This window comes from Pogona vitticeps, chromosome 3 (assembly GCF_051106095.1).
Source record: "Pogona vitticeps strain Pit_001003342236 chromosome 3, PviZW2.1, whole genome shotgun sequence".
Taxonomy (NCBI): Eukaryota; Metazoa; Chordata; class Lepidosauria; order Squamata; family Agamidae; genus Pogona; species Pogona vitticeps.
The window spans coordinates 161,985,671-162,013,544 of record NC_135785.1 but is presented as its reverse complement, the minus strand read 5'-3'; the positions used below and the strand labels follow the sequence as shown (position 1 = coordinate 162,013,544).

The window sequence follows — 27,874 nt, the reverse complement described above, 5'->3', positions numbered from 1 at the left end:
TAGGACCAGACCTGCATTTATCAAACTTATTTTCATTTTCATCTTCCTTCTCGTCTTCCGAACTACTTCCTAGCATAGCTGTCTGAATAGCAAGTACTGTTCTAGGAGAAGGAGGTGTTGTATAGGTACTGCTGGTTGGTGTGGTCTTCAGATCACATGCGGGTGGCTTTAAATTAGCTGGGGTCTTAATAACACCAGGCTTTGAATCTTCTGACACTGAAGAAGAATGGCCTGCAGACGCTGTTTCCAGATCTTTGGAAGTCTCTGTTTTGGACTGGATCCCTGAAAGAGAAAAGTGATCACCACTGCGTGATTTGTAGATCGGTACAGATCTGGCATAATCAAATAATGCAAGATTAAAAACCACATACCAGTCATGCTATGACATTTGTTATAATTCATTTGTTTTCATTTTGGCACCATGCTGTGCATTAAGTAACGATCAACATCCTTCTAAAACTGTAGAATTGTTGCAGCATTACCTTTGATCAGAATGTAGTGGGAAGTATCTTCAGACACAACCCTCCTAGTTTCCACTTCTTTCAGGAAGCCCCCTTCATTTTCATACTGGCTTTGAATTTGACCTGAGTGCTGTTCATTCATCTCCTTCTCCACATTTTCTATGTGTCGATTTAAGCTGCTTTTCTTAAGCAATCCTTTGAGCTGGTACTGAGAGAAGTCACCAGATTCCTTTAATCAAAAGACAGTAATTAATGAGCTGAGCTTTCTGCATTTGCCAGGCAAATGTATTCACTTTGTAAGAACAGAAGGAAATACATCAGAAGTCAACAGGAAATGTAATTATCATAACTTTCTTCAAACAACTGCATCTTCCTTGTTTGGATACCAACAACCATGTCCAATATTTAGAATGTAGAACCATAAAAATTATCAGCTGGCTTTGGAATAGTTACTGTGGAGTAGAACATTTTCTCCTTACATGGAGGTTCTTATATACTGCCCATTGACTGCCGCCACCGCCGTCAATCACCTTCTCCTTCTGCCAGGGCTTACCTCCAGCTCACGTCGCTGCCTTGTCCCCTACCCAAAGGAGACAATTGCTGGAGGAGGCAATCCGGCACCAGTGGCAGCGAGTGGCGCTGGAGGAGACTGCAGCAGCAGCAGGAGACAGAGACTGAGGCAAAGAAGCAGCAGCACTCGGCTGCCTCTCGCGACTGCCCATTGACAGCTCCTCTGCCTCCAGCAAGTGTAAAAATTAGGGGGTCGTCCTATACATTGGGGGGGTCGTATACATGAAAAAATATGGTAATTAAAATATTTTTGTAGCATATAGTACCAGCACCAGTCACTAGCTACCAGTCATTCCCTAACCAACAAGGACTAAGTTGGAGGAAAGTCTGGAAGATACAGATACATTTCTCTGCAGGGCTTCCAAACGACTCCATATGGTGCTTCTCTCTGTAGGGCCCCTGAACTCTGCAAACAGGGGAGAGGGAAAGGGAAGTCAGACAGATATGAGAGGAGAACGCTGGAACGCTTGTTGGTTTTAACTTAGTTCCTCTAATTTGCATTGTGTTCCTATAAGTGTATACTCAAAAATATTGTCTACTGAGATCTTAGGGATCATTCTAAAGGAGAGCAGACACAGAACTATAGCACATGCGGGGAAAAATTACAAGTGGGTCTCAGCGAGGGTCATTATGTCTTTTTCCATAACTAACTGACAGGTAAGTCTTAATGAAGGTCACTATGTCTCTTTTCATAAAGGACTGTTGGCAATTTCTGAGGTTTAAGCATTCAGTCTACTCACTCACTACAAATCTACTTAACAGGAATAAAATGTTACAGAAAAACACACAGTTGGGTAGGTTTGACCCTCAAAATGAAACGGAAGAAATGTATAGTGTCCTTAGCCCATAAGAATGTTTGCCAAGAAATTAGCTCTAAAGACAATGCAAGGAACAGCCAGGAAAGCCAAGATTTGCATTTTTATTTGTAATTAGAAAAGGGCATGAACAGCTGGTTTGTCTCGGTTCATCCACCAGTGCAAGAAGGTGTTTGGCGGTTCAGCACCCTGCCCACTCCAGCAGGCGGCCCACTCAGAAGCAATACGTGGAGGAGGTGGGACAGGGAAGCTGCGATGCTGCTTCCAAGTGGGCGCCTGCCAGAGGGGAGGGCTGGGCACTGAACCACCAAACACCTGTTGCGGTGGTAAACAAACCGGGACAAACTGCCAAACCGGTGGTTCGCCTATACTTTATTACTTTATCTGTAGTAAATGTAGGTGATGGTAACAGGATGACAACTGAATCAGTATAAAACTTTGCCCTTTCTCACAAGTTGCCTTGGCTCTAAAACTCAAACACAGTGGATGAAATCCAACACTAAGTTACAACTAGAGTAGGCCCACTGAATTTGTTGAGTCAACTCCTCTGTACATTCCACTGATTGGAACTACTCTGTGACTTATTACTGGATTTCAGCCAGTTTCAGTTTTCTGACACTGAAATCCCACCAGTGCAGAACCACTGCCCTTTTATTTTCATGCAAACTCCCAGCCTGACAATAGAGAGTTTCCTAATAGCTCTGTCAGTGGCAAGGCTCTCTCTTCTGATTGACCAAATTAAAGCCTGTGCATTACCTCAGGCATTATCTCATAAAGAGTCCGTCTTCGTTTTGTGAATTCCTTCATGTCAGTGAGAATTTCATGCTTAACTTCAGGGGGCAAGCTCTGGAAATCTTCTGATTCAACATCCACAGAATGAGGGTTTTCACATAATTCTTCCTATATAAAACAAGACAGGACAGTAAACAAAATGTATGTATTTGTAAGACAAGTGCCTTAAAACAAGTGCATTAAAGAACACATACATATACATGAATATATCCAGTTTCACAATTGTCAGATTCTCTCTATTCCTCTGAAGAAACACACAAGGAAACAGCACTTTTTAAAATTTTATAAAAATTCAAATATTTGTAACATTTTACACGTTATGTGTATGTGTGTGTCTTTTCCTGGTGCCTTCCTAAAACTGCAAGCTTAGCATTCTGCCTTATTGCATACTTGTGGACAGAATCAGCAAAATCTGTTTCGTTAGCATAGTAAGTCACAACTAGAGTAAGTGTACTAAATCAATAGAACTTAGAGGAGATGATTCACTAAAACTCCACCAGTTCAATGGACCTACACTAGTTGCAATGCATTGCTGTTCTTCAATGGCAGATTTTTTTTCCCATTGCACTCTCCTTATAAGATGTCCCAAATCCATAGTGTGGTTATGACTGAAAATACTAAATTGATCTTTGACTGGATCCAACAAGTCTATCATTGCAAAATAAGAATAATACTTGACTGTTTTATATCACGGTAGTTCTTACAATCATATTATGATATGTGCTATCAACTCAGAACCAACTTGTAGTGGTCCTAATAGGGCTTTCAAGGTAACTAAGATATTTAAGGATTGGCTTTACCAGTTCCACACCCCCAAGTGAGTTTCCATGCTTGAATGGGGATTCATACCCACCAGTGGTCCCCAAACTTTTCCAAACCACAGACCGGGCGGGGTCCAAGCACAGGGCGGGGCACCCCTGTGCTCAGGGGTGGGCAGGGCACGCTTGCGGGTGGGTGGGGGCGCACTCACACGCATGCATGGGTGGCCGGGATACACTTGCGTGGGTGGGCGGGCATGGGGGGAATGTGTGCAGGGGTGGGAGGGAAGATCTGTCTCCGTGGCCTGGTCCTGCCAAGGCCACAGCCTGGTACTGGGCCACGGACCGGGTGTTGTAGACCCCTGCATTCCACCACATGGATTCTTACAATGATAGGCTACCATTAATATTATACTGTGGAGGAGAGGATTAACATAAATAGCTTCCAACCTCTAGGCGATGTGCCTCTAATTACCAGTTGGTTGAGATCTAAATGGGCAGGTGCCGGCAGGCTTTGCAGGGCCAGCAGGCTGATCAGTACAGGAAAAAGGTGGACGGAGTAGGAACACACCAAATGCCTTCCTGCATAGTTCCTCTTATGCCCACTAAGTGAGCTCAGGACACAGGCAAATCTAGACTTCCTGACTCACAGATCAATCTTTTCTTGTCATGCTACCCTGGTTCACTTGTCCTATCAAATATTTTGCAGGCATTTCATGTAAACAAACAATATTCAGAGCATCCAATTTTTCGGTAAACCCAATATCTGTGTAGAAGCTTTTCATCCCATAAAATCTGTGCACGGCTTCTCCCTACAGGGCTCTTCCAAGTCTCTGCATGCATGCATGCTGCCTGAACTGTAACTGCAGCAAGGTGAGCTTCCGACAAGCCCCAAGTCTTCAAAATCATGTTTTCAGTATGTTCACCGTAGGTCTTTCTAAAAAACCTAGGGCAAAAGCTTTGACCCAATGGTGTATTTCTACTAGCAGAAAGCTTCGACTCAGGTTTCATCCTTGCACAAGCTTCAGATCTAATGTTGTGACTCCACCTGCCCAAGCCACTCCAGAACTCACTTGGATTTCACTAGGGTAGTACTGTTTGTGCTACTTTTGCCAGTTCTGAAGATAAGATTGAGGCTACAGAATGCACGTAGCCCAAAAGCAGAGAAGTGACACTTTTGCTTGTGCTCGCACACAAGGTAGCACAACACAGCCATCACTTTTACTTTTGCTGCTACCACAACATTGGTTATAAGCCCAAAATATAATCATATGTAGCTGCCACGTATGTTTTCCATTTGGTGGTCCAACAAGCCCTGTTTGGTCCAGTCTGAATAAAGGTGACTCAAAAGTGTCTCCAGCCAAGGACTTTTACAGCCCTATATTGTTGCTGTTGGGGGGGGGGGGGAATACTAGTTCTGAAACACGGTTTTTAGAACTAGAGTTTCATTCCAGCCTTATTAATGGCCTTCATTCTAATATTCCTAATCTATTCAAAAACAATGGCAAAAATGGATACTGAAACGTAAGAAATATGAAGAGCATTACTTGCAGTATCTTTTTCTGGGTCATTCTCTCCTCCCACTCCTTCTCATCTTCCTCTTCCGAGCTACATTACAAAAATAAAAGTGGTGATTTGCTAAGTATCAAAACATTCTTCAATTTCGAAGGGTATTTTGCTCAGTTGTGTTTTAATGTTTGTGTGTCATTGTAAACCTTCATCCTGTATCACTGACCTGTTTCTTTTGTCTTCCTGCAAAGACGGCAGGACATAAATGTCATCCACCTCTTCTCTTCTTATTTCTGAAAGGCTAGGGAACTTTGCATTGCTGAAAAAGTAAGAGATGTCCCTTATTATTGAAAAATTAACAGCAAGAGTTGAAAACACAGACACATATATAGAAGCTCTTCTCTTGCCTCTTGCCTGCTAGAGCAGTTTTGATAGCTTGTCGTTTTAGGAAAGTTTTCAAAAGCTTTTCTGTCGTTTTCTTGGAGTCACTGACTGCAATTTCTTTTCGCTGTCTTCGCTTAGCCTGCAAAAATATTCACAAAAGAAAATTTTGTGTAACACAATTATGCTACTTTCCCAAATTTTTGCCCCATACCACCTAAGATAGCAGTATTTCCAAAAGTGCCTCTTTTTATATAAGTTCTTACATTACCCTGTACTCCATCAAGAAGGGATTATATGGTAACTGAGTATCTGTTTCCCTAAATAAGACCTACAGAGAGAGATACACTGCATGGCAGTTTCTCCTTTCTGCTCTTCCGTTTAGATGTAATTACCAAGGTGCTACTCATTTGTTATGTGACAATTCTACTTCTCTAACAGTGCAATCCACAGCCAAAAATATGCTGCCTGTAAGGGTTAGGTGGACTAAGCACAAACTTGTTCTGTCACTAGAAACCCTTCTCTGTCTTATTTCACAACTCTGATGGCACACTGCCTTTCAGAAAAGTTCTGCTGGCAAAAATCTCCTAATCAAAGAGTCGAAGGGGCAGAGAAGAATTGGAGCAAGGGAGGAATTGAGTCATGTCTGATCTAAACCTTCTCCAGCACAGAGACCCTCCACAGGGACAACACCAGGTCAACATCTGGCCAGGTTGAAGATAATTCTAGCTTCTACCATCCCTAGGTTAGGAGCACTTCGCAAGGAGAAGGCTCAGTTGGCCCTTGGCCTTCCAGTTAGGAAGGCACTGTAAGACTGAAGTCAGACCCACTGAACTATGATTACCAATTTCATAAGGGGGCAGGATTGCACTGTAAGTTGCAAAACTCTGCGGAGTTCAGTGTGTAGCAAGATCATACAAAGAACATACCAAAGTCTGTCTCTTCAAAAGTGGTGCTTCTCCATCAAAAACAAAGACAGGGCGGATCCGAAAGAAGAGCAGCTTGCAAAGTCGGTGGAACAAAGTAAGGAGGTGAGCACTGTGGATGGAATATCCATGGCGGTCCCTTGCACCTTTAATAGCTTGATTCAACCAAATACTGATATCTTAGCAGGGCACTCATAGGAAGACAAGTGGAGAAGTTGATAACTCATAAACAAACAACAGAAGAATGTTCATTGCATGGACCTGATAAAACAAAGTCTGCCCCAAGAAAATATGCATCCACAATTTTTATTTATTTATTAATGCTTAAGACCAGGCTGGGAAACCTGTGGCATTCCAGATATTGTTGGACTCTAGTTTCCATCAACTCCAGCGAGCCTAATGAGGCATTATGGGAGCAGTAAATGGAGAGCCATAGGTTTCTACTACAACCTTGAAAGGAATCCCAGGGAACAAGCATAGCTTCTACACACATTTCACAGGCAATTTAAGATAAATAAAGAGAAAATTGTATTATTTTATCTTTAAAGAAAGGCAGTGCAGCTACTAAACTAACAATGGACAGGATCATAAGGTGCCCTTGCACTGACAAAACCAGCTCCTGACAGCAGAATTGGGGGGAAGGAGTGGAATCTGCCACTGCTGAGCACCCATTCCCCTTTTGTTTAAAAAACTGCTTAGAAAACCCTTTATGACTGGATTACCAAGGATGAATGTAGTGGATGAATGTAATAGGAAGGAGGAAGAAAGGCATCTTTAGGGCAATGGAAATGATTCATCAGCCTTCATTAATTACAGTGGTGCCTCGCTTAACAATGTTAATTGGTTCCCAAAAAACATCGTTATGTGAAAACATCGTTAAGCGAAACACCATTTCCCATAAGAATGCATTGAAAACCAGTTAATCCGTTCCAATAGGAGCCTATTCAATACATTTCAATGGTGAAAAAAAAATCACCAAAAATTCAAAAAGACCCAGAACGAAGCCAAATTACTTTAACAAAGGTTTTATTAGGTGCACTAACGATTCCAAGCATTTTAAACATTTTAGAATATTTTTAAAATAGCGAAAACAGGGCTGTCAAAAAAAACCTTAAGCGAAACAGGGGACCTAAAACTGTCATCGTTAAGTGAAGCAAGGTCCCAAACATCGTTATGCGAAAATCCCCCATAGGAAACATCATTAGGTGAGGCGGCAAAATTTCCAGCAAAGGCCATCGTTATGCGAATTCATCGTTGAGCGAAGCACTCGTTAAGCAAGGCACCACTGTACTGATAACCAAACTAATCCAGAGAAAAAGAATGTGTAAACAGTTTCTCTTTCTACTTTGCTTAATTAACAAGACAAATGTAACTTGATCTTTTAAAATCAGTATTTTTTAAAAAAAAACACTGGAGTCCTCAATAGTAATAAAATTCATTTAATAAATAGATTCTAAAAGTTTTCCCTTGCAGAATTTTTTTGAAAGCCATGCTGGATCAGATTGTGAGGTCCAGGCACCTGCTTCCTGCTGCCTACAGGAAGCAAATGCCTGGACCTCACAAGGCCTACTTAGGCATTATGCAACCTGACACAGGGACCACACAGGTCAGAGTCAGTAGCCCCGCCCCCTTCCATTGTGACATTCATAACAGTTTCACCAATGGGTCTGAAGAGTCTACACAGGAGTTAAAAACTCTAGAAAAAATGAAATTCCTTTGTCAGATCATGGCACCAAAACTGTGAAGAATGTGATGACAGGGACACAGGGTGGGACTTGGCACTGCCTTCTAAGCACGCAGACAGTATCGGGTTTTATAATACCTGAAGAGAGCTATGGATCATTCCCAGGAGAGATCTGGACCAATCACAGATACAAATGTGAGTATGCACTTCACCACTGTGCTTATAGATCAGACCCACTGTGGTTCTACTTCTGACAGGAAGTTCTTGAGAAAATTTTGTTCTGGTGTTTAAAATAACCAAGCATTGAGAGGCTTATCTTTTACTCTTAAGGATACCGACAGCAAGGATTTTTCCTTCCAGTGTTTCTGGACTAATAGGTCTTCCAGAGCTCTCCAAGAGCTTCCAAAGTCCTTGAACTCCCATCTTTAACTTAAGAGAAATCAATGCTAATCTGTTGGGAAGAAAAAATTAAAACATTAAGGCACGAAACATAAATGCACCTTGCTAAGAGAAAACAAACAAAACAAACAGTAATATTTATGTATTTTTTTAAAATCTTGTCTGCAAATATGCTGAGGACACTAGTAGAAAGAGCTTACTCTCAAAATATAGAACACAGATACACACAGGAAGCATCTAGAACTATCAAAATTAAGATAATTAGTTAACATTCAGCTCTGCAAACATATTGGCCACGCAGAGCACCTAACTTATGAGGACATGGGAACTGGTGGGTAGGAGAACAAAAAATAATATTCGGTCTCAACTAGAGATGGGGGGTATTTTTATTTGTATACAAATATTGCCATGCAGCTGGGATTAACGAGAGCCCAGCCTCTCGGTCCGGACCATCCGCTCATGCATCTGGCAGCGGTGGTGCCCATCCTTCCAATCACTTCCAGAGCACCTCTCTCTTCCCGTTCGGCTGGCCACTCCAGGCAGGGGGAGGGAGGACAAGTCTCCCTGCATGGCTGCCAAGTGGCCAGCCGAGTGGGAAGAGAGCGGCACTCCAAAAGTGATTGGAAGGACGAGCAAAGTCGCCGTGACTGGACGTGTGAGTGGACGGTCCAGCCCCAGGGGACGGACCCTCATTAAGTCCAGCTGCTCAGGGATATTTGTATTCATATACAAATACCCCTATCTCTAGTCTCAACCATACTGCACAGTACAGTGGCTATGGTGACAAAATATCCTGCCAGACCTATTTTCTCTTCTCACCCTAACTGAAAAAAGTATTTCATAAAAGCCAAGCTTGTTTCAAATAGTTGAGATGCATAATGATTAGTTTGAAACATGATTAATAGAGCTATATTCAAAGGGACTGAGGTGAGAGGATTCACATTGCAGCTTGTTCAAAAAGTCTTACTCTGGCCAGATCAGGAGGTAAATTTCACCTTTAACCTTCTAAGTGGCTCTTGGTCTTTTCAGTTACTAAAAAATACAGCAGATCATGGCTATTTTTCCAACCCACTTCCAGAGATCCAATATAGCTCCTACTACTGGTGGAAAAACTGCTAGTGCTATAGGTAAAGGTAAAGGTTCACCTTGACAATTTTTTGTCCAGTCATGTTTGACTCTAGGGGGCGGTGCTCATCCCCATTTCCAAGCCATAGAGCCAGCGTTTTGTCCGAAGACAATCTTCCGTGCTCACATGGCCAGTGCGATTTAGACACGGAACACTGTTACCTTCCCACCAAGGTGGTACCTATTTATCTACTCGCATTTACATGCTTTCGAACCGCTAGGTTGGCAGGAGCTGGGACAAGCGACAGGTGCTCACTCCGTCGCGTGGATTCGATCTTACGACTGCTTGGTCTTCTGACCCTGCAGCACAGGCTTCTGCGGTTTAGCCCACAACGCCACCACGTCCCTAGCTAGTGCTACACTATTAGCATAACTTTTCCACCCCATCCATCCAGTCCTTAGCTGAGGAATTAGGATTGATCAGGGAGGTTCTAAAAAGCTCCCTGTAGTATTACCCATTACCCATCTGAAAGGGTAATACTACATTTATAAAGTGAAATATTAAAAGGAGATGTTTTAATTATCTGCCTTACAGTTACTAAGCCTTTCAGCCACTGTGCTTGCATAATTTACAAAATTCTCACAGAGGTGTCTCTGGTTGTTTCTTCTTTACTACACTATGGAATCACATTATAACTATAACATAAAATAAAACAGTCAAAGTCCTACTGCTAGCACAACATAAATGGCATAATTCTTGGTAGTGAATAGCTGCACGTTATGCAGTAAATGTAGATAACAGTTGTTCTACATGGAGTTGCATGATTCAGTACATGCCACAGTATGACAAAATAGGTCTGTAAATAGAAGCAAGACTTACACCAAATATTATGCCATTTATGCCACACCAGCAGTAAGATGAAGTTATAACACTGTGGTGCGTTAAGGACTCTCATCTTTCCCCATCAAGCCTGTTTAGAAGAAAAACAAAAGTCATGTCAGTGCCAATTCAGCAATATTCAAACTGTGTTTTGTCTTGAGTACCTTCACTCAGACAATCAGTATAGGAGACTAACTTCCCTTTCCTATTTAGAGAAGGTGAATGGAAGTCTCCACCCTTCACACAGAGACAAGAGACCAAGCCCTGTGAAAGCTTAGACTAGTTTTCATTCAAAAATTGGCAGTTGCTCTGTTGGATTCCAGAGCCTGTCGGTTTACATGGTTGCCGCAGCAACAGGGTTCTGAGTCAGCCCAGAGCCACTGGTCACTCCTGCTCTGGGCTGGGTCGCTGACAGAGGCCGCTTCAGGGCTCTCCTGCTGGTGGATCTTGGTTGGGCCAGGCTTTTGCTTCAACCAAGCTCTCCAGCGTCAGCACATCAGGGCGCTGAGGAGAATGCCCAGAGCGTTCAACGTGAGCGACCAGGAGGGTTTGTGGGGTAAAGAGGAGGGCAAGAATGGGCATCTGTTTGCTCCTAGCACCCAGCCGGCACAGGGCACACTTAAAACAGGAGGAGAGGGGAAATTCCAGCCACTTCTGGCATCGATTTTTAGTGGTTTTTTTTTTTTTAAGTCTGGCAATCTGATCACCAACCTACATAATACAAAAATAATTCCTACTGGAATCTCTTTAAAATGGGGTGGGGGTTGTTCTTTTTTCAACTCACCACCACCACCCCAAAAAATGTCCATCAGTGTTCTGGAGGTCCAGTTTGCCCACCCTGGTTTAAGTCCACTTTTTCTAGTAAAAAGGTCACCAGAATCGAGAAAACACACTTCCTTTGGTACATGTCAAAGCAACAACCTGACGACATAACCACGTTCCTCATCAACGTCCAAGTGCATCTCTCATAAATAACCATCCCAGTGGTGGGCCTTCAATTAATTCAGCTGACGATGCAAGTTTAAAACTAATTCTTTTTATTTTTAAATTTTTCATTGAAAAATAAACCTAGGATACAAACATCATAATCCACCAAAAAAGAAAGATGGAGTTAAGAAAAGGAAAACTATTATCATTAGTGCAAATTAAAAATCCTAAGAGTAAAGCAGAGCCGAGCTCTCTGGCAAGGCCTTTGACTAATGACGAGGGGCGCCCCTGGAGCCTGCGATGGAGGAGGAGGAAGAGGCGGCGGCAGAGAAGGGAAGGGCAGAAGAGGAGAAGCAGCCTCGTAGGCTTTAAATTCCGGAAGAAAGAAAGGGCGAAACAAGGCCGGACAGACAAAATATTCCCTTACCACACCGCCATGACATGACGTCATCTCTCAGCGACAAAGGACGCAGGACCCTAGAGGGCCTGTGGCCATTTTCTTTCCCCCGCGGCGCACAGCCTGCTGGGAGGTGTAGTTTTCCTCAAGGGGCTCGGCTGTAACCCTGAACTCTGAAAGCCTCCTCGTTGGTTATTGTAACAGCAGCAACGGAGAGGCTTTCTTAGCTCCGGCTGTGTCGCCTAAAAAAAAAAAAAACACGTTTGAACTGCTTGAATGTAGGATTGTTCTCAGTAAAATATTTACTTTTGGGGGGAAAAGATGCCCCAAATCCTTGTGTAGTACTCGTACGCACGTAGAAAAGGAGACATTATGAGCTGTTGGAGGGGAGGTGGGATAGATTTTGCCTCATAACAGCAAAACTATCCTTGAGAGATAATTTTTCCCTACATGTACTGCGGGGACAGCAGAGAGACGTCCCTTAGTATTGTGTTTCCGGTTTTATGGAAAACTAAAGTAGCTTCTTTTTTTCTTTTTTAAAGCTGCATTTTCTAGGTGCTTCAGCCTGTGCATCACCAGAAACAATATCCTTAGGTAGCAGCAGCAGCTAGATCAAGCAGGCACCAACCTTTTCCTTTTTTCAAGTGGGGAGAGGAAATTTCTGCTACCGATGAAATAAACGTAGCCATCTATTTTTTTTTAACTTAAAAAGACCCAAGCACTTTCAAAAATAAAAACAAAATAAAAAAACTAGGTGTAACGGAACCCAAAGTATGACGCCATTCCTGCATGTCAATCGGGATGGAGCAGGAGGGGCGGAGTCAGAATGACAGTTGGAACAGCTGGGTGAGACAGTTAGGAGTTGGAATCAATGAGAGAGGGAGGTTTAGAGAGAGTTAGGGACCAGAAGATATTGAGGGAGTGCTAGGGTTTAGGAATAGCAAAAAGGGGTTAAGAAAGGAAATTGAAAAAGTAAAATATATTGAACTAGCAGGAATGAACGCATCAGTATAACCAGAGAAATATTGACATGATCTGAGATACTTTAAAACCTGATTTTAATATACATGAACATATGAAACAGTTATATTTGATTCTCCTTATGATTTTGTTCAATAATAAAAGAATATTTATTTAAACCCCTTGCTTCCTGAAATTATATGACCCTTGGGGTGACAGCTCCTGTGTGTGGATTTGATTTGGTATTAGTATAATACCTGGTGGCAGCGAAAAAGGTGTATTTACCTTTGTGGAGCCCAGAGGAATAAAGGGCACAAAGGGAGATCGCCACACTAGGCTAAGCAGAAACCTACCCCCCCTTTTTTTTAAGGGTGGAAGGAAGATTGTTCCCACCCATAACACAGGGTATCTCCTACACACAGAGAGCTTTTAAGTGAAAAAAAAAGACAGAGCAAATCCCTATAAAAAGAAAGCAAAATAAAAAAAATTTATGGAATAAAGCAACAAAAAATTCCTAGTCCAAGCAGGCACCTACCACCCTCAGCCCCTTTTTTTAAGACCGGAGGTAGAATTGCTCCTACCGACATGGTTCCTTCAGGGTTTCTTCACCACCACCACCCCGCTGCCGCCTTACATGGAAAAAAGACAGAGCAAGCCCCAACAAATTTCAGATAAAAATAAAGCAAAATAAAAGACATTTTAAAAATGGAATAAAAATAAAAGAACAAAAAAAGGAAGGAATCCCCCTCCATAGAAAGCTCCAAAACCTCAAATACTTTGATGCATTTTTAAAGTGCATCTCTCTCTCTCTCTCTCTCTCTCTCTCTCTGTGTGTGTGTGTGTGTGTGTGTGTGTGTGGTAATAAACACACACAAGCACACATATATGCATACACTGTATATATGTACATTGTAAATATATATATGCGCTTTAAAGGGAGAAAAGACAGACCAAGCTCCTAGTGATTTTAGAAAAAACTAAAGCAAAGTACTCTGAACAATCAAATGACACTCCCCCAAGAAACGCACCTCCCCTCCCCCTAAAAGCTTCTCAGAATAAAAACAGCAACAAGGTCCAGACAGTTCAGTTTACCTGATCAAAGCATCTGTGATAGGATGTGCCTTACTGGCCACCAGCTATTTTTGCCAGTGATCCCAGTCCCAAAGATAACTACATACTCACATTGACAGGCTGGGATTTTAAAACGATCCACCCACAGTTTAGCAGGGAAAATAATTATTCCACTCCTTGTTAGAGTGGGACAGGTGAAGGTGCCAACTCTTGGATGCTGCTATTATTTCTGGCAGAAACAAATTGACCTAAAAATAAAAATCAATGGGGATTGGCTGGACTCATCCACTTCCTTAAAAAGAGTCTGGGTCCCGGACAGGTGCAGGAGACCCAAATAGTGCCAATAATATGGGGAGGGGAAAAGTTGACCTTCTTCTCTCACTGTTTCTGCCTGAACTAGTGGGGAATGTTTTGAGATATCCTAGTGCAACACAGTGGCCCTTTAGAGCAGCCAAACAGGATGTGGGGGGGGGGAGGGAATGCCAGGTCCCTCCTCCCCATACAAGCATCCAAAGGGATGGATAAAGATCAACTCCCCCCCAACCTACCCCCCCAGGACCAAACCACTACTTCATCCTTTCATTAACAGATATGGGAGTTTGGAAAGAAACTGTCTGGGCCAGTTCAGAATCATGATCTCTCAGCAATAGTCCATGTGGGCGCTAACTCCACCCAAACATCTTTGCCTCCCACAATGTTAATTTTTTGCTCTTCATTCTCTCTTCCAGTATGTCAGGAGGTGATCCTTGTGCTCCTGCTGTGCAGGCACCCCAATAGACGAAGACTCCTTTACCTGCCAGCCATGACCCCAATAGCAGATGCACTGCCATCAACAATGTTTCCTACAGCCAAACAAAACTTAGGTCTCTGCCCTCAAGGAGCCTCTCATCTAAATCCGCATAGTTTGTAATCCGCAAAGAAAAGGGAAGGAGAGGACACAAGGTTGCGAAGTGGTGAATGGAAAGAAAAAATGGGGTTGCTCATACATCCTTAGCCTTGTAGGAGATGTGGAGGGGAGGAAGGAGGGGAGGATCAACAACAGGTACACAAAGAACTCTGTGGTTGACATCTAAGATGATCTTAGGTGGCCATGCTATGTTTGGGATGCTGTGAGTTATCTTCCCCGAAAGTAATTTCTCCCAGCTCTGCAGCTGAATATGGTTGGGCTGTGGGGAACTCCTCTCATCAACTCTTCAGAAACAAAGACCAATGCTTCTTTGGCACCTAGCTTCCAGATAAGCCCTGCAACTGCCCCAGAATGTGGTCAGTGTATGACCAGTCAGTTGTGGCTCATTCCAGCAAAGCCTCTCGGAGGACAGTTGGAGCTTTTAGGACAGAAAATATATCCAGGATCACCAGTGCTTTCTTGGAATGCTCTCAGGTTGTCTGCCAGGTGATATGAGGAACTTTTGCAGTGGGGGGCAGAATGTGAACATTCAGCTTTCACTGAATCATGGTGAGTATGTGTGTTAGTCTTGGATTGCCTACTTCAGATTGTCAGCTGTTGTCCAAAATGTCCCCTGCAAAGTCTTCCAGAAATGGAGATCCCTGGAACTGGAAACTGGACCCCTATCTTTTCCAACCTGGAGAAGGCGAATGGAAGTCTTCACCCTTCACCCAGAGACAAGAGACCGAGGGGTTCCTGAAAGCTGGCGACCCAGGAGACCATTTCTGGCCCTTGGCAGAAGAGCAGCCCCCATCAGCCCAGCCCAGATATCAGCATCAACTCCTGCTGTCTCAAGAACCTTCATTCTGGGAGATACTGGGAATGAACTTTCCTGATCAGCTAGCAGCGGAAGTGAAAAAGAAGAGTGAAGGAGCCCATGAGGGACGCAAAGAGGAACCGGTGTTTTGTGTTTACAAGAAGTGAACGTGATACTTCAGCAACTTTGCAGGTGTTCTCAAAGGAAGGCATGCCTGGCGTCACGCTGCCACGTCTAAGCCAGGAAAGCAACTGGAAGCCCAGATTATGTAAACACTGAGCCCTGTGAAAGCTTAGACTAGTTTTCATTCAAAAATTGGCAGTTGCTTTGTTGGATTCCAGAGCCTGTCGGTTTACATGGTTGCCACAGCAACAGGGTTCTGAGCCAGCCCAGAGCTACTGGTCACTCCTGCTCTGGGCTGGGTCACTGACAGAGGCCGCTTCAGGGCTCTCCTGCTGGTGGATCTTGGTTGCGCCAGTCTTTTGCTTCAACCAAGCTCTCCAGCGTCAGCACATCAGGCCGCTGAGGAGAATGCCCAGAGCGTTCAGCGTGAGCGACCAGGAGGGTTTGTGGGGTAAAGAGGAGGGCAAGAATGGGCATCTGTTTGCTCCTAGCACCCAGCCGGCACAGGGCACACTTAAAACAGGAGGAGAGGGGAAATTCTTGCTACTTTTTGGAGGTTTGGGGGATCTGGTGCCAAACTCACATACTATAAAAATCATTATACTGTAAGTCCTTTAGAAGTGGAAAAAAATAAAATAGTTAAGAAAATGTATATCTGTTAGAAATCAAAATGCAAGATGAAATGGTTAAAGAATGTATGATTAAGTGGGCACAAAACATAGGGCATAATATTGATATTGATCAATGGTTGAAAATATGGCAAAATAATATAAAGCTTACAAGATTGGTTAATTTTAAGGAGAATATATACAAGATGTTTTGCAGGTGGCATATGACTGCAGAAAAATTGTCTAAGATGTATACGGATGTATCAAATGTGTGTTGGAAATGTGAAGCACATGTGGGAAGTTATTATATGTGGTGGTCATGTAGAGTAGCGAAACAGTATTGGAAAAGAGTACATGCTGTGTTGCAACAAATATTGCTCTGTAAGGTGCCATTAACCCCAGAACTGTTTTTAATTGAGTATGATACCTGATAACATACGTAGATAAGACAAAGGAGTATATAGTTATATACATAGTCACTGCAGCCAGAATTCTTTATGCCAAAAATTGGAAAAGTCCAATGGTACCGAAACAAGATTTTATAGAGAAGATATGGGAAACAGCGGAGTGGTCCTATGTGATTCAGATAGGCGGGATATAAATTAAATAAATAAATAAATAAATAAATAAATAAATAAAATAAATAAATGGACATTTTATCAGAAGTGATGAAGGACTGTCCTTTACAAAAGACAACTGAAAGATGGGACTTATTCTATAAATGGATTGAGTCAACAGACATCGTATAAAGTGCATACATTGAAATGAGAACTTAAATCTGGAAGGCAGAAAATAGTAAAAAGAGCAATCTGGAATTTTGACATGGCAATATGTATAGGATGCTAGTATGTTATTGTTCCTCCTTTTTCCCCTTAACCTCAATCCGTTTTTCCTTTCTGTCACCCTTTGTTAAAAATAAAATATTTAAAAATAAAAAATAAGAAGTGGAAAAAACACTTTTTAAACTCATCACCACCGCTACCCATTTAAAAAAGTCCATCAGTGTCCTAGAGGTGCATTTTGCCCATCCTGATTTAAGGCCACTTTTTCTGATCTAGGAAAGGGGTCACTAGAATAATTTTAAAAAGCAGACTTCCTTTGGTATGTATCAAATTAACAGTCTGGCTACTTAACCCCAACAAGTTTTCCCTGAGTGACCGGCTGCCTGAGTGGGTTTTTCAAATGAATGGTTGGGCCTTACTGCTTTGAAGGTGTTTTTGGTGTTACTCTTTGTGGTGATTTCCTCTGAAGCTCCTATCCCCCCAGGCCTTCACGAGGTTCTCGCTCTTTTCTTTCTTCGCTGCCACCCATTATTACTGTTTTAATACAATTTAATCATGGAGACGTGTACTTTTAAAACTTAACTCATTTATTAGATCAGGGATGTTAATATATGATTAATATTCAATAGGTAAGTCACAGGCTGATAATCATTAGTATTTGAATCAGAACTGCTATAATTTTAAACTTCTTTTAACTCTCTAATCCATTCATCATTCTTACAGATCTCTAACTCACTCTTAGTTCACTTTTAAGTTTCACACTGTCTCTCACTACCAGAATCTCTCCTCATACTCCATACACCAGCCTTTATATCCAGCCCTCTCCCCCCTTGGCTCCGCCTTCCATCCACTCATTGGCTGTTTCTTCACTGTTCTACTGTGGCAGACAGGTGAGGGCAGGGCTGTTCGCTACACACCTCCCCCCTTAAAAAGTTGTTTCATGGGGTAAACCTAAAGTAGTTTACCCTCATGAGGAGCTTTACAGTAGTAAACCAATCACTACACAACATGCTGTGTTGTGGTGGCGCTGTGGGCTAAACCGCAGAAGCCTGTGCTGCAGGGTCAGAAGATCCGGCAGTCGTAAGATCGAATCCACGCAACGGAATGAGCACCCGTCGCTTGTCCCAGCTCCCGCCAACCTAGCGGTTCGAAAGCATGCAAATGCAAGTAGATAAATAGGGACCACCTCGGTGGGAAGGTAACAGCGTTCCGTGTTTAAGTCGCACTGGCCATGTGACCACGGAAGATTGTCTTCGGACAAACGCTGGCTCTATGGCTTGGAAACGGGGATGAGCACCGCCCCCTAGAGTCGAACACGACTGGACAAAAATTGTCAAGGAGAACCTTTACCTTTACCTTTACACAACATGGCAATCAAAACTTACTAACTTTGAACATAAGTAATAAACTATATAAGCTTACTATACATTAACTTTGCAATCTAGTTACTAGTTCAATTACATTCCTCACCACTTCAATTATCTACACAGGTGCTTACTCAACAACATAACATTTATAAAACATACATTTTTTCATAGAACCCACAATATATAACATTTAACGAGGTGCAAATAAACATTTTGACGCTTTCGTCATTTTACCAAAGTCCATCCTCTTCATCTTCAGCCTTCAGCGCTCCTCAACAGGGCGTCTGCCACAACATTTTGAGTCCCTTTCACTCCACGGATCTCAAAATCTAAGTCTTGACGCATCAAGGCCCAACGCATCAATTTATTGTTATTCGCTTTTATAGACCTCAACCATAACAGTGGGGAATGGTCTGTACACAGGACAAAATGTCTGCCCCATATGTATGGCTGGAGTTTCCGAATGGCCCAAATTATGGCAATACACTCTCGCTCTATAGTCGATAGATGTCTCTCGCCAGCCTGTAGTTTCTTACTCAGGTATGCCAAGGGGTAATGTTCTCCGTCATCACCCTCCTGGCTCAACACGGCTCCCAAGCCGACATTGGACACATCGGTGGAAATGGTGAACTTGTGCTGAAAATCAGGCATCTTCAAGACTGGCCTGGTCACAAATGCCTCCTTCAGCCTCGCGAGCGCCTCATCACAGCTGCTCGACCACTGGATACCCTCCATATTCTTTTTACGTGTCAGGTCGGATAAAGGGGTGGCTATCTCACTGAATCTCGGTATGACTCACCTGTAATAGCCGACTAGCCCTAGGAACAACCTGATCTTCTTAGTGGTGGGCTTAGGTCAGTGGTGTCCAACCTTGGCCCTCCAGATGTTCTTAGACTACAGCTCCCAGAAGCCTTCACCACCACCTCTGCTGGCCAGGATTTCTGGGACTTGAAGCCCAAGAACATCTGGAGGGCCAAGGTTAGACACCACTGGCTTAGGCCATTTGCTAATTGCTTCTACTTTAGCCTCTAGATGTCGGATTTTCCCTCCCCCTACAATACAGCCCATTTGAGAGCCACCCAGCTGACATTTTCTGGCCTTCACTGTCAGCCCCGACTCCTTTAACCTCTGCAGCACAGTCTCAAGGTGACATAGGTGGTCTTCCCACGAATGACTAAAGATACCTATGTCATCAATGTAAGCGACCGTAAATTCCCTGAGCCCCTGCAGAGTTTGGTCCATAAGTCTCTGAAATGTTGCAGCTGTGTTCCGTAATCTGAAACTCAAGACAGAATTCATACAGCCCGAAAGGACTACAAAAAACCTTCTTTTCTTGATCTATGGGTCTAGCCCCACTTGCCAGTACCCTTTTGTTTAATCTAAACAGGAAATGAATTGACAACCCCTGATGGTCTCCATTAGATCATCCAATTGAGGCATCGGATAGGCATATGGCTTAGTCACATGGTTCAGCCTCCTATAGTCTACACAAAAACGGATGCTGCCATCCGGCTTGTCGACTAACACAATTGGAGCAGCCCAAGGACTGGGAGAAGGAACCATGATATTCTCCTTCAGCATGGTGTCCAGCTCCCGGCGAACCTTTTCAACATAGGGCCCGGTAACTCTATAGGGCGTAACTGCCTGAGGGTGTGCATCCCTGGTGTCAATCCTGTGCACTACACCCTTGGCTACCCCGGGCTTGTTGGAGAACACCTGCATGCATTTCAAAAGCACGGCTCTCGCTTCCCGTTGTTGCTCTGGGGAAAGTGAGGGACTGATTTGGAGGTCCTCCAGGTTGTATTTGGATTGACCCCTCCCCTTCCAATAAGCAACTCGTGTCTTTCATTGACTGTCTCATAGCTAATAAGACAACACTTTCCTTCCTATAGTAGGGCTTGATCATATTCACGTGGACCATCCTCCTGCCAGGTCCTCCCTCCTCCTGTATAATGTAGTTTATCTCATTCATTTTGGAGGTTATTTAAATGGTGCTGCCCACTGCAATTGTAATTTGTTCCCTTTGATGGGTCTTAACACAAGGACCTCATCCTCAGGATTGAAGGTTCTCTCTCTCGCTTTCCGGTCGTACCAGACCTTTTGTTTCTTTTGCTGCCTCTGTAAATTCTTAGCAGCAATTTCACAGTTTTCCCTCAAAGTGTTCATCAAGTTGTCAATGTATGTGACGACAGATTCCGGATCCGCTTCCTCCCAATCCTCCCAACTGTGCCTGAGCAAGTCAAGGGGCCCTTGTACTTTTCGCCCAAATAATAATTCAAAAGGGCAGAACCCGGTGCTTTCTTGGGGTACAGATCTATAAACATATAATAACTGCTGTAATTTGTGATCCCAATTGTTGGGATTTCCTGCCATGTACACGCTAATCATGTGCATGAGGGTCCCATTGAATTTCTCCGCCAGCCCCTTGGTTTGAGGGTGATATGGGGTGGAGGTAATATGTTTAATACAGCAGAGCTGCCATAACCTTTTCATCAGCCTGGATGTAAAAGAGGTTCCTAGATCCGTGACTATCTCAGACACAAACCCCATGCGACACATATAATTCAACAGCGCATCAGCAACTGTCAGACTCTCAATATTTATCAGGGGAACTGCTTTGGGATAACGCATTGCATAGTCAATAATAGTCAAGATAAACCTGTTTCCCCTCTGGGTAACTCTGGGCAATGGTCCAACTATGTCTAAGCCAATGCATTGGCAAGGGTTTGAAATTATAAGTAAAGGACACAGCTTGGCTTTCGTTTTGTCATTGCTGTTTCCTTGCCTCTGACATACATCACACCTCTGGCAAAATTCTTTTATCTGCTTCCCCATCTCAGGCCAGTAAAAGTTTTGGGCAATTCTTTGTTTAGTTTCTGTGATGCCCAAACGTGCTGAAAAAGTACCAGCGTGCCCCCGTTCCACTATCCCTACTCGATATTTCAGAGGCACTACCAGCTGCTTGTGGTAAGTCTCCCTTCCCCTTCTGGGATTCACCAAGGCCTCTCTATACAAAAGGCCTTTTTCTAGGAAGAACCTTTCTGGACTCTTGGGGGTTAACTGGCCTTCGCCAGCTTTCTTAAAACAATGATCCAACGTGGGATCTGCTTTCTCTTACCTTTTAAATGTACTTTCTAGGGGAATCTTAATTGGTATTAATTCAGCTGTAGGATCCTCTCCTCCCACCAGCTGTGTATGAATTTTGCCGTTATCCTCTGCTTTGCCTATTTCTTTCTGCTGGGCGTGAGTCTGCACTAAAACACTTTTGACATGCTCAGTGAGATCGATCCCAATTAAACAAGGCTCAGGCAATTGCTCAGCTATGCCTATTCTCCATAATCCTTTCCACCCTTGATATCTTATAGGCACCTCAGCCACAGGCATAGTAATTAGTTCTGTACCTATCCCCTTAACTGTCAGGCTTTCACCTTTCAATATTTTCTCTGGAGGGATTATGTCTGGATGGCAAAGTGACTTGAGAGCAAAAGCGAGGGTAGGGCTGTTCGCTACATTTTTGTTTACCTTTTTTATTCTGATATCTGTTTAATTCTTTTAAAATGTTTGTACATTTACTATTGTTAGTTTTAAATATTGTCTTTCTTAAGATTCAGGTGGGGTACAATATTTAAAATAAAATAAATTCTTATGCTTATTGTACTTGCTGCTGCTACTGTTGTTCCCTCTTTGTCATTACGAAGCCCCTTGTCCTTGCCAAAATTGTTATTTTTCTTGTGCTGCTGCTGGACTTTTCACATTCACTAGAACAAATGTTTTAAAATCTCCCCATATATTGCAAGATTCATTCATTCTTAACAATCCCTTTTATAAATCTCCCATGTAAACTTATCATCAATGGCTGAATTCCATACTTCTTTATACCATTCACTTAACTGAAAGTTATATTCAAATTTTGGGGAGTTATTACTAATCTTGCTGTGACTACTAAATTTATAATGATTTTTCCCCAACTACCCAACAGACTTAAGCAAATTTCTTTTAAAATAAAAATAAAGAGGTAAACATACCACTACAAGCCCAACTGATTACATTAAATTTTTTAATATTATTACTGAGAGGCAAGAAACTATTTTACAAACATGTGACTATAAATGTCAATCTAAGGGTCCTCAAAGGAAGATGTTTATTTTTATTTTCATTTTTTTAAACAGAGGGATAGAGAACAAGAGTCCATTATAGTCCAAAAGACCTGGCTAACACTAGTCTTTAAGAAGGGGATCATTATGAAAGCAAATGGAAGCACAGAATTTAAGAAAAAATATAAAAGACAAATAAGCATTCTTTTAAAAAATTTAAAAAACATGGCTAGGTCAAGCAGGCACCAGCTTTTTCTTTTTTTCAAGTGAGGAGAGAAAATTTCTGCTACCGATTAAATAAATGTAGCCACGTGTTTTTTTAACTTAAAAAGACCCAAGCACTTTCAAAAATAAAAACAAAATAAAAAACTAGTCTAAGCAGGAACTTACCCCCTTTTTTTAAAAGGGTGGAAGGAAGATTGTTCCCACCCATAACACAGGGTATCTCCCCCCAACACAGCTTTTAAGTGAAAAAAGGCAGAGCAAGCCCCTAAAGAAGAAAGCAAAATTTAAAAAAAATAAATAGAATAAAGCAACAAAAAATTCCTAGTCCAAGCAGGCACCTACGACCCCCACCCCCCTTTTTTAAAAGTGGAGAAAGCATTGATTCCCACCCATACAGCTCCGTCAAAGTTTCTCCCCCCGCCCCCCGTTGCCACCTTAAATGGAAAAAAGACAGAGCAAGCCAGGAAATATATCCGGAAATCACCAGTGTTTTCTTGGAATGCTCTCAGGTTGTCTGCCAGGTGACATGAGGAACTTTTGGGGGGGGGATGTGAATATTCACCTTTCACTGAATCATGGCCGGTATGTGTGTGTCTATTACTCTTGGATTGCCTACTTCAGATTGGCAGCAGTTGTCCAAAATGTCCCCTACAAAGTCTTCCAGAAATGGAGATCCCAGGAACTGGACCCCTATCCTTTCCTATCTGGAGATCCCAGGAGGACTAGGCTTCTGACCTACCACTGGATTTGGAAAGATACTCTCTTATCAGCTGAGGGATAGAAAGTGATGCCCTGGTTTGGCTCACATATCTGCCAAATAACCTCCAGACTTTCACTCAACATCAGAGCTAGGGCAGTGGCAGGGATTGTGGGGCAAAGTTTGGTGGACAGATCCTGAAGCTCAGGCTCCAGTACTTTGGCCATCTCATGAGAAGAAAAGACTCCTTGGAAAAGACCTTGATGTTAGGAAAGTGCGACGGCAAGAGGAGAAGGGGACGACAGAGGATGAGATGGCTGTCTGCGAAGCAACCAACATGAAATTGACACAACTACAGGAAGCATTGGAAGATAGGAGGGCCTGGCATGCTCTGGTCCATGGGGTCACGAAGAGTCGGACACAACTAAACGACTAAACAAACGAACGAACGAAATGATTCCTTTAGGCTGATTCCTGGTGGTCTACCAGCTGTCAGAAAGCAAAGGATGGGAGGTGATGGTTTATTCTGTGATCTCCTTGCAGATTTCTGGGACAACAGTTGCAAACAGGATTCAGGACTAGTTACTGAAGCCCTGGCTTTGTTCAGTGGGAGTCTTATTACTTCAGTTTCTGACTTGTTGTGTCATCTTCCCACAGCATTGTCAGATAGCAGCGAAGATGAGAACCAAAGGAGGAGGAGGGACCATGTGGGACCAGTCTGGTGGGGTCTTCAGAATCCTGAGGAAGGAATAAAAGGATGTCTTTTGTCTCAGTGGGACATCCCCTTTCCCTCCCATTAAACAGTGTGCTGAAGGAGGACCAACATTGTGGTTAGCAAGGTGGGCTTAAATTCAGGGCTCAGACATACATTTTATGTGTAAGCAGACAAGCTCCCAGACTGGAAGAAAGCATTGGTAGCCAGGATGTTGCTGCAGAGAGATGTCAGCTACCCATTGCTTTTCCCTCTAAACGTTGCTTCCCTTCAACACTGCAGGATTCGAAAGCCTTTTTCAATCACAAAACATGCATATGGACAGAGAGAAACTGTATGATGGGTGGGTGGCCTTCTACTGGGAAACAAGGCTCCTGGAGAAAGATGAAAGCACATTTCCCTTGTTCTTGTGGCTTCTTCACTCCATTTACCCAATCGCCTTTACACTCACTCCAAGCAGTAACGTACACAATGTACAGGAAGGATCTTCCCAATGAATTTCCTGGATGTCTCTTGTCTGAAGAGACATCCCATGTTTTAAAGGGAGAACCAACTTTATCCAGAAAGAATTAATAGCAGAGGACACCTTTTGTACTAAAGAAACAGGATTATATTCAATTTACAGGATTAAATGGATGTGGAAGCCCCAGATATTTAGCAGCCTTGAGGACTTGATTTCTGACCCTCCATCTGCTTCAGAAAGGTGAATTAGATGAGGGATAGGAAGGTGTGCCCTGGTTTCACCCAGATACATCCTCAGACTTCCCCTCAACATCAGAGCTAGGACAATGGCTGGGGTTGTCTGGTAATATTTATTTATTTATTTATTGGATTTCTATCCTGCCCATCTAGACCTCTTGAGCGGTTTACAAATTTAAAAACAATAAAACAAAAAACATAGGTCCATGATGGCGAAGAATAAGAAATTTAGATATGACAGGAGGGAATGGCAGGAAGAGCAAGAGCAGGAGGAGGCCAGAGCCAACCGGGCCATTTCAACGCCACAGCACCCCTCGGCTCTTCTGCTGCTAGCTGGGGTGGTGCTGGGGGCAGGCAGGAGAGGATGGATGAAACATTAACTCTGAAAATCAAGGCATGAATGATGGATATGTACAATTAAACAAGTCTTGCAATTCTAGAACTAACAACTGGGCACGGATAGCAAAGTTTAGCTCTGACAATTAAGTTACTCTTTTATGCTCTTGCTGTTCTTTCACCTCATTGCCTGTGACTTCTCATATTCCCATCATACTTGTGCTTAAAAGTGGTTTGAGGAATGCTAGATCTTTGACATGGTGCCCTGTGATGGCCTTTCTTTTTAGCTCCCACCTCATCCACAGTGTGCACGCGCGCGCACGCACGCACGCACACACACACACACACACACACACACACACACAGAGAGAGAGAGAGAGAACCCAATCTCTCCTTTAGGGACAATGAAGACTCCCACTCCCCACAGTGGATCACCAGATCCTAAGATGATGCCTGTTTTCCAGAACTTCCTTCACAGGGCAGAGGAACCTGGACAAACCTACCTTCCAGAGCAGACTGTTCCCAGGGACAAGGTGAAACAACAGAGGAGTTGTATTCGCGAAGGCTTTCACGGGCGGGATCTAATGGTTGTTGTGGGTTTTTCGGGCTCTTTGGCCGTGTTCTGAAGGTTGTTCTTCCCAATGTTTCTCCAGTCTCTGTGGCCGGCATCTTCAGAGGAGTGCTGTCCTCTGAAGATGCCAGCCACAGAGACTGGCGAAACGTTAGGGAGAACAATCTTCAGAACATGGCTAAAGAGCCCAAAAAACCTACAACAACCAACAGAGGAGTTGTTTAATACCACACAGAGTGAACAAAAAATAGTAATAATCTATATACCATGTTAACTCTGCTTTAACATATGATCATGTCAACAACAAATTACAGAATTTCATAAAGAGGCATTGGCACATTTTGGAAAGCATGGAAGGTTTTCAGGAAAGATTATAGATTTCCTTTTAAAAAAAAATGGAAGCCCAGGGGATATTTTAGTAAAGAGTGAGTTTAAAGACAGATTGTTGCCACTAATTCATCAATATATTAAAAAGAGTTAATATAGTACAAGAGAACTAAAATGGAGACTGATTGGATAGCTCTCAGAGAGTTAGATTTCTGGGCTGCAGAGATTAGAAGCTTGGTTCCCAGTGTGCATCGTAGAAGAGCCAGTCTGTGTGGCCTTGGACAAGCTGCACAGTCCCAGGATGCCCCCAGAGGGGAATGGTAAGCCACTTCTCAGTACTTTACTGAAAAAATTCTGAAAAGGGTTGCCATAAGTCAGAACTGACTTGACAGTGCACAACTACAGTGGAGCCATTCTGTCCAGCTTGAATTCCAACATATCTCCAAGCTAAAACCAAGATTTGCTTTTCCAAGTGTCAAAGTGGTGGCAAACCTTTCAATCATAGGGACTGAGTGTCAGGCGCAACATGGCAAGAAGAGTGCTTTTAAAATAGAAAGCACCACAGCAAAGTTTTACCGATTAGCCCTGGAGAGGAAAGGGAGTAAAAAATAAGGTACCAAGTACTATAACTGTAAGGGTTGAGTGGGGGAATTCAAGAAAGGTCTACCTCTACCTCCCACTAGCTCTCCAAAGGTCTGTGCCAAAGCTATATGGGGTGGATCCCTTCTCCCAGATATTAGCTCTACATCCTAAAAGTCTGAGTGCTCTAGTGGGACCAAAAGGCTGGAGACCTGGAAGGGCAGAAAGAGAAGAAAAGCGGGGAGAAGCCCACCAGGGAAAGTTCCTACGAAGCAGGTAATATAAGAAAGCTGCAGTTGGCAGGTGAGAAAGTGAGGTAGAAGATTGAGCTGATGCCTGCAAATGGACAGCAGAATAGTCAGACTCCGTGACAAATGCTGTCTATGTGGTTTCTGAACTCAACCCTCTTTTGGCCAATTAGGAGACTGGCAATGCCAACACAACACTACACACTGGCTAAGTGGCTCAGAAGAGTCCAATTGTCTGGGTTTGATCCCAAGTCAAGAGACATTAAAGATGGGAGACTAAAGTATGACCGTAACTATGTAATTGTGGTCTGGATGCCAAGTGTATTGTGTGTGGGGGGGGAGTGTTTGAAGTTACCCCTTCTAACCACTTGGGAAAGGACGTTTGGAATTAACATTGATTCCCCTACAAATGCCTTAAGTGGAAAGTTAATGGTGGATATAGTTTATAACAAACACTGTGTTTGCTGAATGAACGTTAACTCCTTGATTTTTTCCAGACGATATCACAGGAGTGTTATCTTTATTCTCCCAGAGGGGAACTCCTTCACATATGGCATCAACAACTATCTTGTTCACGACCAAAATTTTAATCTACAGCTTTGTTTATCTGAGGACTATGTTGTTTCTTTATATTTCTGCTTATGTTGCTTCAGGAACCTGTGTTTTGCCTAAAGAAATGGTGAATCTCCCAAGCTAACCTATGTTTTGCCTATCGAAAAGGTACATCATCATTTTCTTTCCATGCCAATTTACACTGTCAGTTGTAATTTGATCCCTACACATTAACCACCGACTCTGTGTCTCCAGTCTGGAAGTCAGTTTAACTGCAGTCCTTATGACTGAGGATATCTGGCTCAAATTTTGGAAGTTCATACTCCACCCCATAATGCCCCTTAGCCTGGAAACATTACAGAGAATCTAAAAGCTTGTATTTTGTGGACTTTTGATTGAACATAATAAACATATTACCTTCCTGTGAATTTATTTTACTCTTACGGATCAACATGGCTATCTGAGTTTTCAAGTTTGCATATCTGAGGCCAAGATTATCTGCAGATCTCAAAGTTATAACATTTATTTATTTATTTATTTATTTATTTATCTATCTATCTATCTATCTATCTATCTATCTATCTATCTATCTATCTATCTATCTATCTATCTATCTATCTATCTATCTATCTATCTATCTATCTATTTAATTTATT

General features: G+C 42.8%; 1 protein-coding gene across 3 annotated transcripts in view; it reads right to left on the bottom strand.

Moving 5' to 3' along the window:
• ERCC5 (ERCC excision repair 5, endonuclease) overlaps window positions 1–11,681 on the bottom strand; it is a 24,810-nt gene extending 13,129 nt beyond the window's left edge. Inside the window, exons 1-9 of one of the 3 annotated variants that reach the window (XM_078391414.1) lie at window positions 11,595–11,681; window positions 8,232–8,347; window positions 6,216–6,391; window positions 5,313–5,428; window positions 5,132–5,224; window positions 4,944–5,004; window positions 2,603–2,746; window positions 483–690; window positions 1–282 (exon numbers count right to left, since the gene is read on the bottom strand). The exon at window positions 1–282 is cut by the window's left edge and continues 654 nt beyond it. In XM_078391414.1, the coding sequence (XP_078247540.1) occupies window positions 1–282; window positions 483–690; window positions 2,603–2,746; window positions 4,944–5,004; window positions 5,132–5,224; window positions 5,313–5,428; window positions 6,216–6,391; window positions 8,232–8,319 (1,168 nt within the window). In that variant the 5' untranslated portion in view covers window positions 8,320–8,347; window positions 11,595–11,681. Of the gene's footprint in view, window positions 283–482; window positions 691–2,602; window positions 2,747–4,943; window positions 5,005–5,131; window positions 5,225–5,312; window positions 5,429–6,215; window positions 6,392–8,231; window positions 8,348–10,240; window positions 10,328–11,594 lie in introns of those variants that run through there. The other 2 variants (XM_078391416.1, XM_078391415.1) reach the window with 2 other exon arrangements.
• Between the last annotated feature and the right edge of the window lie 16,193 nt (window positions 11,682–27,874).